The sequence below is a fragment of the Rhineura floridana genome, chromosome 10, assembly GCF_030035675.1.
Source record: "Rhineura floridana isolate rRhiFlo1 chromosome 10, rRhiFlo1.hap2, whole genome shotgun sequence".
NCBI lineage: Eukaryota > Metazoa > Chordata > Lepidosauria > Squamata > Rhineuridae > Rhineura > Rhineura floridana.
In genome coordinates, this window is record NC_084489.1 from 85168754 (window position 1) to 85186387 (window position 17634).

At 43.5% G+C, this 17634-nt stretch overlaps 1 protein-coding gene across 10 annotated transcripts in view; it reads right to left on the minus strand.

Moving 5' to 3' along the window:
• The window catches only part of OBSCN (obscurin, cytoskeletal calmodulin and titin-interacting RhoGEF), a 277846-nt gene that overhangs the window by 238828 nt on the left and 21384 nt on the right, over nucleotides 1-17634 (minus strand). For all 10 annotated transcript variants that reach the window (XM_061585960.1, XM_061585958.1, XM_061585965.1 and 7 more), the window contains exons 4-9: nucleotides 17064-17324; nucleotides 10548-10850; nucleotides 8422-8688; nucleotides 6166-6435; nucleotides 2189-2473; nucleotides 1131-1421 (exon numbers count right to left, since the gene is read on the minus strand). In XM_061585960.1, the coding sequence (XP_061441944.1) occupies nucleotides 1131-1421; nucleotides 2189-2473; nucleotides 6166-6435; nucleotides 8422-8688; nucleotides 10548-10850; nucleotides 17064-17324 (1677 nt within the window). The remainder of the gene's footprint in view (nucleotides 1-1130; nucleotides 1422-2188; nucleotides 2474-6165; nucleotides 6436-8421; nucleotides 8689-10547; nucleotides 10851-17063; nucleotides 17325-17634) is intronic.

The following is a 17634-nucleotide window of genomic DNA, read 5'->3' on the forward strand; positions in this document are numbered from 1 at the left end:
TAAGGCAAGGTCTTCCCGCATCCAGCTCCTGAAGATTAACCAACAACAGTCACACAAAAACACACCACAGCAGAAACAATAGGGGACCCATTCATCTTTGTTTATAGAGAACACCCCCCTTTCATATCATGTCTACAGAGTCTTCTTGGGGACTAGTTTCCTGGAAAGGATATAGATCCTGTATGGCAACTATTTTGAACATTCACAGAAGATAAAGCTACAAGCCACAATGGCTATGTTCTACATCTAATGTCTGAGGCAGTATGCTTCATAATAGTAGTTGCTGGAAACCGCAGGAGAGGAGAGTGCTATTGCACTCAGGTCCTACTTGTGGTCTTCCCATGGTCATCCAGTTGGCCACTGTAAGATGGGCCTGATCCAGCAAGCTCTTCATATGTTTTTATGTTAAATAGCAGGGCTATCAAACATAAGGCCCATGGGATCCTTTAGGCCCTCTGGGGTCTAAAGTATGGTCTGCAGCAGTTCTGGTACACTCAAAAAAGGTTATTAAACCAACTTCAGAGCAAATAAATCAGGGGCTGATCTGTCAATGCTTCAGCATGCACTGTTACCCTGTTCTATTTCAATTAGGGCCAAACTAGATGTGACTTCTGTAGTGTGCCCTTGCATAGCTGCTTTAAAACAAAACAAAAAATTACTAGCAAGAGGAAGGTGAGCTGAACCAGGACCATGGCATGGGATGAGGATGGAGTTTTTTCCCTTTCTCCCAGCTGCAGTCCTGACCAGAATCAGACCTCTTCATGCTTGACAGTTCCCCTTGGAACCAATAGACTGACCGTAATTAGGCCCGCAGCAGGCGCAAAGGGTTAAAGCACTTGTCCCATCAAACCAGTCTTGATCCAGTACACACACACACACACACACACACACACACACACACACACACAAAGAGATATGTTTTTAAAAAACAGCTACACAAGGGCAAACCACATGGCAAAAATCATGTCTAGTTTGCCTCCTAGTAACGCAAGTATCAAGGAGTGGAGAGTATGCAGTCTTTCAGTCCTGACAGCCAATGGGGAATAAATTTGCAGGGGGTGGGGTTGATAGCCTTTGCTCTGTGAGAAAGGCAGACACAAATAGAGAGCAGTAAAAGAAAACACGCAAACCTTCTGCAGTTGTCGCAGTGACATGGAAGGTCAATTTTTGGCCAGCGGATTCACAGGTGTACTCGCCCTCATCCTTCTTCTCCACCTGCTCCACAATCAGCCGCCGGGTCTTGCCTTCAGCTTCTACCTTGAACTTCTTGCTGGAGGTGATCTGCTTCCCGTCCTTGACCCACTTCACCGGTGTCTTGGCTTCGGCCACCTCGCAGCTGAGGGAGGCGTCCTCAGGAATAGCCACCTTGATCTCTTTCTGTACCTTCTCCCTGTTGACAAACACGTCCTCAACTTCTGCAACTGGGAAGAGAAGAGAGAACAAACAAAGGTCAATAATTCCAAACTCCCCTTTTAAGGAACGTTGGGGTTTCATATTAACATCCCATCAGCACCACAGATTCCACCACAGGCTCCTGCTGGGAGGGAGGAATATAAATCAATCAATAAATAAATATTCACTTTCCAATATGCACCATAAAATGCAGAGTCTGTTCCAACATCAATCTCCTATGGATTAATACACCAAATCCAGCATACATACACACACACATACACACACACCAGAGCTTGGAAAAGTTACTTTTTTGAACTACAACTCCCATCAGCCCCAGCCAGCATGGCCACTGGATTGGGCTGATGGGATTTGTAGTCCAAAAAAGTAACTTTTCCAAGCTCTGACACACACACACAGAGCAGGAGGATGGCCATCCAACTGTGTTCAGAGGAGGCAGTCTCCTTTTCAGATCATGAGTCTAGATTATCCACCATAAAGAACATTTAAAGCTCAACAAGGCAGTGGATTCAGAGCTTGGAAAAGTTACTTTTTTCAACTACAACTCCCATCAGCCCCAGCCAGCATGGCCACTGGAGTGGGCTGATGGGAGTTGTAGTAACTTTTCCAAGCTCTGGTTGATGTACGAGTGGCTGCTACGTTATGCCTCAACAACCGCTCTCCATTTCCATTTAAATCAGCAGCAGAAATATCAAGCAATGTGGGATGTATAATTTTTCAAGGAAAAGGCAGCCCTGTGTATGGAGTGGTAGGGCTTAAAGAAAAACATACAAACCTTTTGCAGTTGTCACAATTATTTTGAAGGTGAGTTTTTGGCCAGCAGCTTCACAGGTGTACTCGCCAGCATCCTCTTTTTCCACCTCCTGCACAATCAGCCGCCGGGTCTTGCCTTCAGCTTCTACTTTGAATTTCTTGCCGGAGAAGATCTGCTTCCTGTCCTTGAGCCACTTCACTTCCGTATTGGCCTGGGCCACTTCGCAAAGAAGAGATGCATTCTCTGAAAGGATGACCTGGATCTCTTTCTGTAGCTTCTCCTTGTTGGGAAACACATCCTCAGGCTCTGCAGACACATGGCAACACCAGAATAGATTGTCACTTATTTCTATAGATTTTTTTCCCAAAAAATTGATCACCACATTGATTGATTGATTGATTGACTGATTGGGTTTATTTATATGCCACCTTTCCACAGTGACCTGTGTCCAAAGTGGCTTACAACAAACACTCAAAATAAAAGCACTGGGGTAGAGGAGAGACATCAGTTTACAAAACATAGCAATAAATTCAAATAAGACAAAAATAAACAATTTAGCAAACATAAAATAAATTCAATATTACAAAAGAAATAATCTAGACTTAAATACATAAGTATTTCCAATCTCTATGTATGGATGTGAAAGTTGGACAGTGAAAAAAGCTGATAAGAGAAAAATAAACTCATTTTGAATGTGGTGTTGGAGGAGAGCTTTGTGCATACCATGAACTGCAAAAAAGACAAATAATTCGGTGTTAGAACAAATTAAACCAGAACTATCACTAGAAGATAAAATGATGAAACTGAGGTTATCATATTTTGGACACATAATGAGAAGACATGATTCATTAGAAAAGATAATAATGCTTGGAAAAACAGAAGGAAATAGAAAAAGAGGAAGGCCAAACAAGAGATGGATTGATTCCATAAAGGAAGCCACAGACCTGAACTTCCAAGATCTGAACAGGGTGGTTCATGACAGATGCTCTTGGAGGTCACTGATTCATAGGGTCGCCATAAGTCGTAGTCGACTTGGAGGCACATAACAACAACAAGATACATAAGTACAAAGAAGAAAGCCAGCAGAACTCCAGATGTGCATCTTGTTACACTCCAAGGAGCCTCAGCAGCTGGCTTAAGTCTACTTCAGAGGGAAGGGAGTCATCTTACCAGGCCAGATGACTTTCAGCAGGCTCCCTCTTCTCTCCTCCACAGGAGGCCAACAGCAGCAAAACGGAAATGCTTCCAAACAATTATAAATTGTTTGGCGAGACCTTGGTTCCCAGAGATGGAAACTGTATTTGATTTCTTGCATAACCACTTTTTTAAGAATGGCCTTTTATGCCACTAGCAATTAAAATTAAATATCCTGCCACTACCAAATAATTGTATTCTGCTATGTGCTGTAGAAAACAAAGTGCATGCATCTCTTACTGTAGGATTACTGTAATGCACTCGATGTGGGGCTGCCCTTGAGGTTGGTCTGGAAGCTGCAGCTGGTGCAACATGTGGTGGCGCGACGGCTCACAGGGGCAGGGTATCGCCAACATGTCACCCCGGTGCTGAAAGAATTGCACTGGCTACCTATTAGCTACTGGGCTAAATTCAAGGTTCTAGTTTTGGTGTACAAAAAAAAGATTTATTGCGGTCATAGACCCGAACAAGTTATAAACAATTTGAATATATAAGTAAATACATTTAGCAGTTGTGAGATTATTAATGATACAAAACAAAAATGAGTCAAATTTTAAGCTTGTAACTGAAGTCCTTCATCTCACAATTGGTCATGAGATTAAAATAAATAGTAAAATCAACATTGCATATTATTACATTGCATGTTACAAACCTGGTTTTTGCGTATGGATTGTGCTACATAAAGGAATTTGGCAACTAATTCTGTTAAAATTCTGGAGTTCTGTCAGAAAAGGCAGAAATGGAAGGTAAAATCAATTTGGCTCTTGGGTCATTATATATCTCGCAATTAAGTAGGACATGTTCCAAAGTTTCAGGTAAATTCTGATTACAGATACAATATCGTCTTTCTAGGGGGAGCCCTATATAGCTTGGGACCAGGTTACCTGAAAGACTGTTTTACCTCTTATATACCCAGTCAATCACTGGTGAGGGCATCTTGCAGATACCATCTTATCAGGAGATCCGTTTTGCACAACAGGAAATGGACCTTTAGTGTAGTGATACCTACACCCTTTGGAACTCCCTCCCCTTAAATATTAGACAAGCGCCATCTCTGTTACCAAATACCTTCTTTCAACAAGCTTTTTAAGGAGAGACCTTATCCAGTCTGCATCTGTGTTGGAATTGCTTTTTAATATTTTAATAATAAACCTTTTTCTAAAAAGATGTTTTTAAAGCTTTTTTTAAAAAAAATGTTTTTAAAGATGTTTTGTTTTAATATGTTTTAAGGATGTTTTTGTATTAATATGTTTTGACGTCTGTTTTTATTATGCTTTAGAGTGTTTTTAGTTATTTTGTTTGCTGCCCTGGCGTCCTTATGGGAGGAAGGGTGGGATATAAATAAATAAATAAATAAATAATCTCACATGTTGCTGGCACTCTCATAGGGGTTACAAGAAGAGCCCTGATGGATCAGAGGGTGGAGAACCTCAGGCTCAAGACCAAATACAGCTGTCAGGAGTCCTAGGGTTGCCAGGTCTATGGCCTGAGACTGATCCTGTATCTTTAGGAGAAGAGAAAGTCAGTCAAGTGCGGGTGTTCTTGCAACATTTTAATGGGAAAAACCACAAGGTAGAATTCTCCCTCCCCCCTGCATAATTTTTAAAGATACAGAAGACCTCTTGGTTGCCAGGACCAGCCTCCAAGAGGTCTTCTGTATCTTTCAAAGTTGTGCAGGGGGAAGGGAGAATTCCACCTTGTGGTTTTTCCCATTACAGGGTTGCAGGAACACCTGCACGTGGCTGACTTTCTCTTCTCCTAAAGATACAGGATCAGTCTCAGGCCATGAACCTGGCAACCCTAGTCAGGACTCTCCCCAGGCTACCCCCTCTCACTGTCCCTGCTCTGTGCCCTTCATGAGTGCTTTTGCATCACTGAAATGCATTCTTCAACTATCATAGTGCCTCTTTTCTGTCTGGATGGAGGAAAGAGAGGTGGGGGTGCTGGTAAAGATCTGTAACTTTTCTTGTGGCTGGGACATAGAAAAGTAAGAGTCACATCAGTTGTTCCACCTACCTTTGCCTTTGGCCACACCCTTATTTATTTATTTGCTAAAATCTCCATATTGTTGAGCATATAAATACCGCAGTGGTGCACAATTAAGATACTTAAAACTTAGTATAACCTACAAAGAATAAAATGCAAAAACAAAACAGTAAACCAGTGTCACTAATACAAACACAGTTCCCAGAGCGGTTTAACAGTCAATCGCTCTTCCAAGGGAACTCTGGGAATTATAACTCTGTGAACGGAATAGGGGTCCCCTAACAACTCTCAGCAAATGACAGTTTCCAGGATTCTTTGGGGGAAGCCATGACTGTTGAAATTAGTATAACAGTACTTGTGAGCTGCAGATGTGACTCATATCTGCCACAGCTGTTTTCTGCCAAGTTTATGGATTGTGTATTTGCAATAAGAATATAAAGTGTTGGTGCGATATGGCCTACCTGCTGCAGTGCTAGATTTGTTGTTGTTATATGCTTTCAAGTCAATTCCAACTTATGGCAACCCTATGAATCAGCAACCTCCAATAGCATCTGTTATAAACCACCCTGTTCAGATCTTGTAAGTTCAGGTCTGTGGCTTCCTTTATAGAATCACCTCCCTTGAAAACAAAGCTACTGAGATACCACCACTAGAGCGTACATTGCCGGGTACCATTGCATTAGCGCTAGAACAACAATGATGTCCATTCAACCACCACGACAAAAATCGGCAGCAAGACCTTTGAGAAGGAAGGATTGCCCTGCTGTGTCATGACAAATAGGAAGTGATAGAACCTTTCCCCTCCCCCCCTCGCTCACCTTGGACCTCCACGTGGAATGTTAACTTGTCATCCTTCGTTTCACAGGTGTAAATCCCTTCATCTTCTTTTATTGCACTTCTGACGACGAGCTTTCGGTTAATTCCCTGATAGGCGAACGTCACTCTCTGGTCTGCCCGGATTGGTTTTTTACCCTTCTTCCATATGACGGGCTCGTTCTCTGATGAGACCTCACACACCAGCTCAAACCTCTCAGATAGCTTGACCCTAATTCCAGGGGCCGATTCATTGACAAACTTCGCCACTTCATCTAGAAAAGAAAGTTGGGGCGCAAAACACAGTTGGCAGTGAAGGACACAAATGGGTTGAGCATACAGCTGAGATGACATTTTGCACAAACTGAAACATTAGGTGAATTTTCCACATCTAAAGTAAAGCAAGGTTTTGTTTGTTTTTTAAAAAAAGAAGGCCAGATTTTGAGATTTACATTTCTTGGGGCAAATTCAAAATCTGAGGATTTAAGCAATAATACTGCTAGAATAAGAGTAACGTCACTGGAGCTGGAATGAGAAGGTGGAACATTGGAAATGAATGAGAACCACGTGGAGACAGATATTTGCTTGGGCAAACCCAAGACATTTTGCTGCCTAAGGCAAAGTTCAATATGATGCCACCTCCCTTTCCATGCACAAAAGCTGACCAGCCTGGCAGTGGCAACTATGGCTGGTGATGGGACACTGTCTTTCACTGAAACTGAAGGCAGTAGGCTAGTGTAGGGGGTGGAAGCCAGGCCACGTGGCACACATGCTGTGTCCTCCAACATCTTGCTGCTGCTGTCTGCCTCCTCCCCCCAGTATCTATTGCCTGAGGCAGTCACCTCATCCTGCCTAATGGTAGGGCTGGCCCACATACCTGCCCTGGGGAAGCAAAGAGCTCAATAAGGGGTTGGGGAGAGCATTATTATTATAGCTTATTTATGAATCACCTTTTTGATGTGTCTCAAGTTGATTTACACACATAGCATAAAAACAGGTAAAAGCAAAAACAAAAAACAAAGAAGACAGGACTTTATTCTGCACTGATTTTAGGAAAAGAAAAATGCTAGTGGGCGTATGATGCTATGGAAGCAGTTATGATGTCATTGCAAGAATGTGGCATTTGGTGTTGGAATCTAACATTTGTAAAAGCCACCGGGAGCCAGGTAAACAGTGTTTAGCTTTTTGCTAAAGAATAAAATGGCCACTTTATGGATACTTAAAAAAAAACATTCACAGTCTAGGTCCAATTCAAATGTAACGATCTCAACTTGAGAGGGCTTTTTTGGTGTCAGATCCCTGATTATGGAATGCTATCTGCAGTGAGGCTCGCCTGGTGCCTATATTAAGATCATTTTGGTCCCAGGTGATGACCCTTTTTATTCTCTGATGTGTTACAGAACCATATTTTAGGCCTCAGAACAAATTATTTTTAGCTAGGTTTTGTACATTGTTGGTAATGCTGCTTGTGCTGGTTTTTATATGGTTATATATATTTTTTATTTCAGCCATTTAACTTCATTAGTGTTTGGGTTTCTTTGTGAACCACCCAGACGACACCACTCATGGGTGGTCAATAAATGTCTAAATAAATAAATGATTTATTAAGCTGAGAACCAGCACCAGGCCTGCACACTCCCATCCACCTCTTCCCTCACACACCAGCTTTATTACTTGTGGTTTGTTTAGAGAAGAGCTTGGAAAAGTTACTTTTTTGAACTACAGCTCCCATCAGCCCCAGCCAGCATGGCCACTGGATTGGGCTGATGGGAGTTGTAGTTCAAAAAAGTAACTCTCCAAGCTGTTACTTCCCCACTATGTCAGAAACAGGAAAGTTTGGTTTAATTTCAGCTTCCTAGCCTGCATACAAGCCAGGATATGAATTGTGTACAGCAGGTACTTGTGGATTAAACAAACACTGAAGGCAGTCCAAAGCTGGTGCACAATGGGAAAGAAGTAACGGACAATGTGGGGGAGAGTCATGGGCCTGACGCTAGTTCTTGTCTTAACAACCATGGTTTATTCGGATAGTTACATCTGAACTAGACCCATGTGAATAAAGGACCAGGCATTGATTTGGTCAGAAAGTATGCAAGAGCTGCAAGGCAACAACTGAGTCTCCACTTTCTCACAGATCAGATGGTAAAGGCAGAGCTTGCAAGATTTGAAACAACCCTGTGCTTCTCTCACCAGATCTCTGCTCTGCTCCTGCCCCTTTCCCAGCAAATCAACACTCCCAAGAAATATGCATATAAAGATACCTTTTAAACTTATCTTGGCAGTGCTTTCAAGATTATTGGCAACAAACTTCACCTCTGCCTCTTTGAAAACGCTTGTGACCCGCTTGACAGTGAGGCTGTGAGTCGTGTTGGTTCTTGTAATGATGTACTTATCACTGTTCTGCACGATTTTGCCATTAATGTACCATAAGCCAGCACAAGCGGTAGTGAGGTCAACGGTAAAGACTGCATCTCTGCCTGGTGCTACCTCTGCATTTCTCAGATGGGTTTTCACAGCCAGAACTGGTTCTATGGGGCATAAGAACATAATGCAAAAAGGTAACCAACTCTTCGATGACAAATAAAGGAACTGCAACTCAAAACTCACCTCATCATTAGGTATATTCCTCCTTCACTTGGATTACATATAGGAAATAAACTTGGTATTCCAAGTCTTTAAACTGCCCTAGTTTTTAAATACAAATTGTATTTAAATACATATTCCACCACAAATGCATGTCAGTACATTCTTTGAGCCAAGTATTGTGTATTGCAAAATTAGGAGGAAGTGCAAGATCTGAAAGAATAATGACATTCCAATCCACGCTTTAGTCCAGGAGGTGAGGACCAGGTCAGCTCACATCAGGATTCACAGAAATCAAATTCCTCAAAGATTCCTACCCTCCACAATACACTCTGTCTGACTTATTCTTCCCTTATCATTGGCTCTGTACCTAACCAACTCCTCAGAGATCCTGAGAGACTAGCCTAAGAAATTTAATCCTAAATCATATTGGAACCTTCTCTGAAAGAGTTCTTGCTGAATATTAGGTCCGCCTCTAGTGTAGCCATTGCTTGTGATGATCCAGTGCACACATCCAGTGCCCCACCTTCCAAGAGCTTCACTGTTTACTTCAAGAGACATGGCAAGGCTATACACTCAAAGGGGTGTGTCCACAGAGCTGTGTGACTGAAGTGAACCAGAAACCCGCTCACCCAAAAGAACCATGTACTACATGGCAGAGGTCTCAAAGAGCTGTGGATATAGCCATGGCTGCAGAGATCTGGCTCTCTCAAGGAGCAGTCCAGCTTTCATTTGGAGCAGGAAAAGGGAGCACAGTCTAACTTTCTTTCTTTACGGAGATAGAATGAAAAATATGCAGACAGCATTGCAACAGTAAGAACTAAACTAGTGTTCCTGCTATCCAATTAGTGGAAAGGCATTGAGCAATTGAGGCACTTGGGTAGTAATCTAAGAATTTTACCACAATTTAATTGCATTTAATTAAAAATGTTTAAATATATTAAATAGTTTTAATGTAATCATGTTGGGAGTGCAAAGTTATTTAATGTCTGCTGGTTTTGCATTGACTTAGGACTAGATATGCCAGAGAATTCCAATGAAAACAAACCGGAGCAGAAATTGCCAGTGTTTCCTGGTTCATCCCATGTCCAGAACACAAATCAATCCAGCAAATATAATCAGTATTTCTTGTGGTTATTGCTTTCAGCCTGCAGACAATCTCTGTTATCTTTTCGGCGCCTATTGAAGACCTTCCTCTTTCAACAAGTCTTTTAAGTTGAGAACTTATCCAAGTCTGTGTCTGTGTTGGAATTGCTTTTTAATATGTTTTTAACCTTTTTTTAAAGATGTCTTGAAAACTTTTTTTAAAATGTTTTTACAGATGTTTTATTTTAATTTATTTTAAAGTCTGTTTTTATGATGTTTTGATTTGTTTTTAGTGCTTTTGTTTGCCACCCTGAGCTCCTGCTGGGAGGAAGGGTGGGATATAAATCAAATAATAAATAGATAAATAAATAAACAATATGTAAATGAATACATTCCCACCCACCCTATTTGCATTGTGTTTCCTTTGCACTGAAATGAATGACGTGGAATAACGTAATGACAATATAACTTATGTAACTTACAGAATTTTATGTAATTTCGCCACGGGGATAGCAAGACAAATACCATAGTTTGGGGCAGAAGACAAACTGCAGCAGAACGGAAACCATGGTGCATCTGACGAAAACTGAGAGGTACAGAAAACGATGCCTTCCTACATCCCGACTTACGATGCCCCCTCCAGTGTCAACAAACTATGTGAATCAAGAGGCAGCCCACAATCTCAAGGACTGCAGATGCTTCCTCTTTTCATACTCACCAAGGTGCAGGGTTCCTGGGAAATCAAGGTAACTGCTGTGGCCGTAGTTGTTGATGGCAGACACTCGGAACTGGTAGTCAGACTCTTCAGAAAGCATGTTCACGGTGAACTCGGTTTCAGAGACAAGGGCTTCGTGGCATCTCGCCCAAGTGTATCCAGTCAGTTTCTTACATTCCACTAAGTATCCATCAATAGGTATGGGGCGCTCCATCTTAGGAGGGGACCAGGCCAACGTCACTGAGGTTTCTGTTTTATTTTTCACCACTGGGTCAATCGGGGGATGAGATGGAGGCTTCTTTGGAGCTGAAGAGTATGAGAAAGAGGAAAGAACAAGCGGTCAGTTTGAAACGCTGCAGTGTTTTAGGAACACTTTAGTCAGTGCTTTCTCCAGAGAACCCTGGGAAATGTAGTTTGCAGGCTCTTTGTGGGAAGCCATGTGTGTTGTATGTGTTTTAAATGTATGGTGTGGTTGTGACCATTGAAGGCCAATGGTCACAACACCATGGATGCAGTAGTATTGCGACCTGCCTGCTCAGCTGCTGAATGTTGGAGAAGGAGGCCTCTGGGAGGCAGGCAACCTGCCAGTTGGATGGGTGGCCCCATGTGGCCTCCTAGATGCATGCAATCTTAGTGCACCAGCATTGAAGTGGACAGTGTTTTCAGAAGCTGTTATTTGTTCCTGTCAAGGCTGCTTTGGTGATCTATCAGGCTATATATAGCACTGGATCCACAGAATCAGGCCCAAGACACTTTGATTCCTGAAACAAAGCACCCCCACCCCAAATGCTAGGGGCAACACCTTAAAAAGTATTGCTGTACTACACACCAATTCCTGTCTTCAGCTACCACTAACTTCTGCAGCCTGAAGCAGCCTCCTTCACCCTGGCTGCAAGGTAGGACCAGCCCTGCCCAGACTGCAGCTATTTTAATAGTTTACTTTCTTTTAGCCAAAGTTAAATCCTGCTTGAAGGCAGCATTACTTTTTAAGATCTGCTGTAAGATCCACTTCATGGTTTAACCCCAGAGGCAGGACAGACTTGCTTTCATGTTCTTCCAAAGGCTCTCTATTGCAGCCATGATTTAGAGACAATCTCTGTTGACTTTCAGCCATGGAGGCCATGCACATAGGCAGGTGTGTGAATGCTGACATGGTGCTTGCAGAGATCAACACAGTTCAGCTTTAGGCACCTAGAAGGGTCCTTCTTGCAGCTGCTTGCTGAAAGCTAAATTGCACAAAGTTCTTCTTGTTCCACTGTAATTCATACGGCTGCAGTAGCACATTGGATCTGCCACAAAATGCCTTAAAGTCCCAGGCTATGGTCTGAAGGCACATGAGGCCAGCACCCTGCTGAAGTTAAGCAGGGTCAGGTGTGGTCAGTGCCTGGATGGGAGACTGCCTGGGAACCATATGTAAGCTGCCTTGGGTTTCTATCAGGGAAAGGTGGGGTATAGCTGTAATAAATAATAATAAAAATAAAAATGATAAAGTTGTGTCTGGCGAATGTGGCAGTGATTGTAAAAATGGGCCCAAGTCTTCCACCTGAGTCATGCTAGCATGTTTAAATGGGGTCCCTGGGATTTTCCAAGAGGCACTTTTCTAATAGAGCTATTAAACTTGATAAGTCGCAGAGTAAAAATAGGGACCCTTGGCCTCATACACCCTCTTTCCTTAGCTACCTACATAGATATATATATCAGTGTCACAAGATACACTGTCATCCCTTCCCCTGAGGTTTAATGGGAAGGCCAAAGCTACAGAATGCCTGCCAACTGAACATCCAGCTCAGGTTCAGTACGCTGGCTAAATACTGAAATCAGATCTTTGGGCCTAACCCTTGATACATTAAGCTTAGTAACATTTAGCAAGAGACCCCTCCTCTTTTACTGGATTATCTGGTGCAAGATCATTTTATTCAGGGCTACAACCTTTGGGGCATTGTTGTCCATGGTGTCGACAGCTACTATTTAACTTTGGGATGGAGAAATCTGTCAATTTTCATTTCTCTCTGTTTCTCATTTCTTCAAACTTAAATTTAGTTCTCCACATTTCTGCAGCAATTTGCATTTAAAAAAAATCCTCATGAAAATTTGGCAGCAATTTAGAAGATTCTCAAGCAGCAATGCAAAAATTCAGCAGCAGTGTGAATTTCTCCTAGTAAGAAAACGTATGCAGTTTTGTCCACTGCACACATTTTTGCAAGCTTTTTTCCATAGTATAAAGCAATGGTTCCCGACCTGGGGGCCATGACCCCTGGGGGGCTGCAAAGTAATCCAGAGGGGGCCACAAACAGTAAGGAAATGAATTATTATTATTATTTAAGTCTTCACTCCCTGGACACTGTCTGCTCCCCACTACAGCTGCAGACAACACCTCCCCCTTGCTTCAAATGAGAGGGGAGGACTTTTGCTGAAACACCAGAGCATCTTTCAGGCATGCCAAGGGCAGGCATCTGCCTATAAAACACATGGCAGATGCCAAAGGAGGCTGAAGGTGGAGCTACCAGGAAGAAGAAGGGATTACTGTCACCGACTCCCATCTCCTCGCACTGCTGCTGCCGATGACACCCTTAGAACGAGTACTGCAGCTGAAATTTATTTATTTATTATTGCATTTATATGCAATATCACCTTTCCTCCAAGTTGCTCAAAGTGGTGCATAGTTCCCCCTCCTGCCTTTCCTTTTTATTCTTACTCCAATCCTGTGGGATAGGTCATGCTGAGAGACTATGTCTGGCCCAAGGTCACCCAGTGGGCATCATGGAGGGGTGGGGATCTGAACCTGGATCTTAATCCAACACGGTAACCCATTGGTGTTGGGAGACAGGACTGTACATCTTCAGGCTGTGGGAGGAGAGTGGGATACCAATTTGATGAACCTTTGCATTAAGAAAAGAAAGCAACACATTCCTGTCTGCAGGGAGCTCTCTATGGAAAAGAATATTTGGAGATATGATTTTGCCACAGACCAGTTTTACAATTAACAGAGGCTAGAATTACAATTAGCGTGAGGGGATTACAAAACCTTTTAAGCTTATAAAGGGGGTCCCATACTCAGAAAGGCTGGGAACCACTGGTATAATGCATTTTTATATCATTTCCATGAATACATGCATTTTTATGCACACTTTCCCCTGTTGTTCTTGTTGTTATGTGCCTTCAAATCAATTACAACTTATGACGACCCTATGAATCAGCGACTTCCAATAGCATCTGTCATGAACTACCCTGTTCAGATCTTGTACGTTCAGGTCTGTGGTTTCCATGGGGAATTGCTACGGCTGACCAAGAGGGAGAAGGAGAGAGACAAGAGTTTGGCACAGTGTGCAGCAGCAGAACCATTCCGACACTCATGAGAACATAAGAACAGCCTGCTGGATCAGGCCAGTGGTTCATCTAGTCCAGCATCCTGTTCTCACAGTAGTCAACCAGTTGTAAGTCCACAAACAGGATCTGAGGGCAAGAGTACTCTCCCCTTCTGGGGTTTCCAGCAAGTGGTATTCAGAAGCACACCACCTCCAAAATAGCATGTGGACCAAGCTCCATGCGGCTCACACCTCCCCCTCTCCATCAGTGGCAGTGACCCGCCACACTCAGAAGACAGGAGAGTAGCAGTGCTCCCCCATAGAATCATAGAATAGTACAGTAGGGCCCCACTCATATGGCGGGTTCCGTTCCAGACCCCCGCCGTAAAGTGGAAATCACCATAAAGCAAAACCCATTGACGATAATGGGACTCGTCATGCGAAAATGACATCAAAATGGAGAGCGATTGAAAAAAACGCCATAAAAACAGAACAAGCGCCTTAATGTGGACACTTTCCCTAATTGAAAGCTGCCGCATTAGCAAAGCGCTGTAAAGCGAAGTGCCGTAAAGCGGGGCCCTACTGTAGAGTTGGAAAGGGCCTATAAGGCCATCAAGGCCAAACCCATGCGCAATGCAGGAATCCAAATCAAAACATTCCCAACAGGTGGCTGTCCAGCTGCCTCTTGAAGGCCTCCAGTGTCGGAGAGCCCACTACCTCTCTAGGGAATTGATTCCATTGTCATATGGCTCTAACAGTTAGGAAGTGCCACCACACTGCCCGCTAATGAATATAGTGGTGTTTCGGCTGACATCTTGATTTGAGAAATGTGAATTAGGGTAGTTTCTTATTAAAATACAAGCAAAAAAAAGTCTTCTCCTTCCCCAGTTTTGCTTGCTAGAAACAGTTCTATATAGCAACAATTAGATTAGACTATTGTTCTTCATCCTTGGGTCCCCAGGTGTTGTTGGACTACAACTCCCATCATCCTTGGCCATTGGCTAAGCTGGCTGGGGTTGATGGGAGTTGTCATCCAACAACATCTGGGGACCCAAAGTTGAAGAACAGTGGATTAGGCTACATTAGTACTCTTAAATGTCAAGACAGGGAATCTGTCCAGGGCAAAACAGTTTTTCTTAACTAATACTGTGCCTGCATCAACACATTTCTTTTTGGGATGGTGAAAGGCAAGTTTTGGGATTTGCCCTTCCCTTGTCCTGCTACAGTACTGTGACTGGGGTGGGGTGGGTGAGTTTAGGGACCATCCTATTTTGGCACATCATCAGAAGGCATCTCACTCAAGTTGAAGACCACTGATGCAATCTCTCTTACTGATTGGGTTATATGCGTGATGGGACTTCCCTCCTGTTACTACAGCAGCAAGCCATCCTACAGTAGTCCATACAAAACCTTCCGTTCTTCTGAACTGGGTTCCATGAGAGTATGCACATGTGTGCACAACCCACAAACACAAGAAGCTCATCTGTTTCCCCCCATTAGCTCCATCCCAGAAAAGTCCTGCCTCCTCTGTCCTCCCCTTGAATGGACAGAACCTCTTCTTCCAACTCTCTACCGGAGTAGCTGGTTTTTAACCCCAGCTCCCACAAGCATTGCAGGGGTGTTAGGTGGATTTCTCCCTTCTGGTTCTGGCCTGTTCTTCGTTGAAGCATCCTGTCCTGTCTAGCCCTGGCCTGGTACCCAACATGGAGTCCTCAGAGGATGAACCAGACACCCCTCATATCGAGGACCTTGAGGAGGAAGCAGGGTCCTCTGGAACCAGTGCTGAGGATCCCCCTAGAGAAGTCTTGCTAAAGAACACTTTGAGATGTCAGAGGAGGTGGTGGAGCTTTGAGGGCGCTGACACCAAATGTTGAGGTGGAAAGGCAACAACATAACATGTATCTATGGATCCAGAGTCATTGCATGGCTTGTGAGTAATGGATCTCATCATATGTAAGCCATGCCTGAAATGCCTTCTCTACCAGCAGCTGTGGGTAGGGCGTGGTCTAGGAGGCTACGGTGTATCAGATCTCCCTCGTGAGCCTTCCATTTGCTTGTGATGCAGTCCTCCACAAGAGTGCCAGCTTCAGATCTCTGGCTTCTTGTGATTGATTGTCGTCTCCCTGCCTTTCTGTGTTGCATCTTGTCTGAACTCCCTGTGAGACTGACCTTGGACTGTTGCTAATCTTCCCTCTGGATCCTGTTTTGGACCTCAACTGATTCTCCATGCTTGACCATGGCTCGTTCAGACTGTGCTGCACATGCAACCCTGTCCTCACAGGTGTTTTGCTTAGAGGCTGATGCCTCCAGAGATTGGGACCCTAGCCCCCAAAGGTTTCCACTGGAGCGACACATACTGGGAGAAACTGACTTATGAATCAAGTAGTCCCCAGTGAAAGTGTTGCCTCTGCTATAAACTCAATACAAGGACTTTGACAATCATTCTCTCGGCCTCACCTGTAATATGGTGGTAAGTTGAAAGGGTTACCGAGAGATTTTTGGAGAATGACTTTGGCATAATGGAAAGAATGTTGGGCATTGACTGGGGTGACTTAGGTTTGAATCCACACTCTGTCACAAAGCTCACTGGGTGTCTTTGAGCTAGCCTCTCTGTTTGTCAGCCTGACTTAACTCATAGGGTAGTTATGGGGCAACAGTACAGCAGACCAGGTTCACTATGTCCTCGGTTCCTTCGTGCAAGGGCAGAGTAATAACAAATAATAACCTTTTTGTCAGCAGCCTGGCCGTGCTGCCAAATATTACTCTGACTAGACACAGAGACCGCTGGCAGCATCACCCAGAGGTAAAATTGGGCAGGCAGAACAACAAGGACTTATTCACAAACAGATTGACTGGTGCAGAGGTGCTCCATCTTGCTGCTTCAAACAACCAGAGCTTGGAAAAGTTATTTTTCTGAATGACAACTCCCATCAGCCCAATCCAGTGGCCATGCTGGCTGGGGCTGATGGGAGTTGTAGTTCAAAAAAGTAACTTTTCCAAGCTGTGCAAACAACAGGCTGCCAACTTTTCTTCTCCAGTCAATCTGCTTGTGATGCGGTCCTCCACAAGAATGCCAGCTTCATCTTTTCAGAAGCCCTTGAACCGGTCATAACCATTTTTTCATTCTAGCCCTGGACTGAACCACAGGCAGGAGTAAACATAGAGCAACTGCACACTTGGTGGGTTTCACACGGAAGAAGAAAGAGCAGCTCACCAGACACAGTAAACTGGGTGGATGTTCTGCACTCATCAGCTACAAACACAATCTCTCCTGCATCCTCCTTTTTACAGTCTCGGATTATCATGCTATGCTCCTTGCCGGATGAGGTGATGGCAATTCTGCTGTTGGGCTTCAGTTCTTCCTTATTCTTTAGCCACTGGAATTTCTGACACTTGTTCTCCAGCTCTACGCAGAATGTAGCGGTGTCATTTATGCTTACGGCAGTCTTCCTTGGCAGTTTCTTGATGATATTCCCTTTGGGGGGGGTGGAGATTTTTTTTTTTTTAAAGGAATGAATAAACCAAACATTAATTACATACTTAAATATAAGGGTATAGAAGTAATAACACAGTTTAAATCACTTCATCTAATTCAGATATGAATTAAAAACTATGTGCGTGCAAGTCAGGGAGCTCAGCCCTGTGTCAAGGTTGATTATATAATTGCACATTACTAGCGAAATGACAGAGAAATTGTGTGTGTGTGCAACAGGACTCTTTGGGGTCCTAAAGAGTTGTTGTCTTGCCCTCCCTTTCAGTGCACTTTTCCTGCCTCTGTCTTCTTC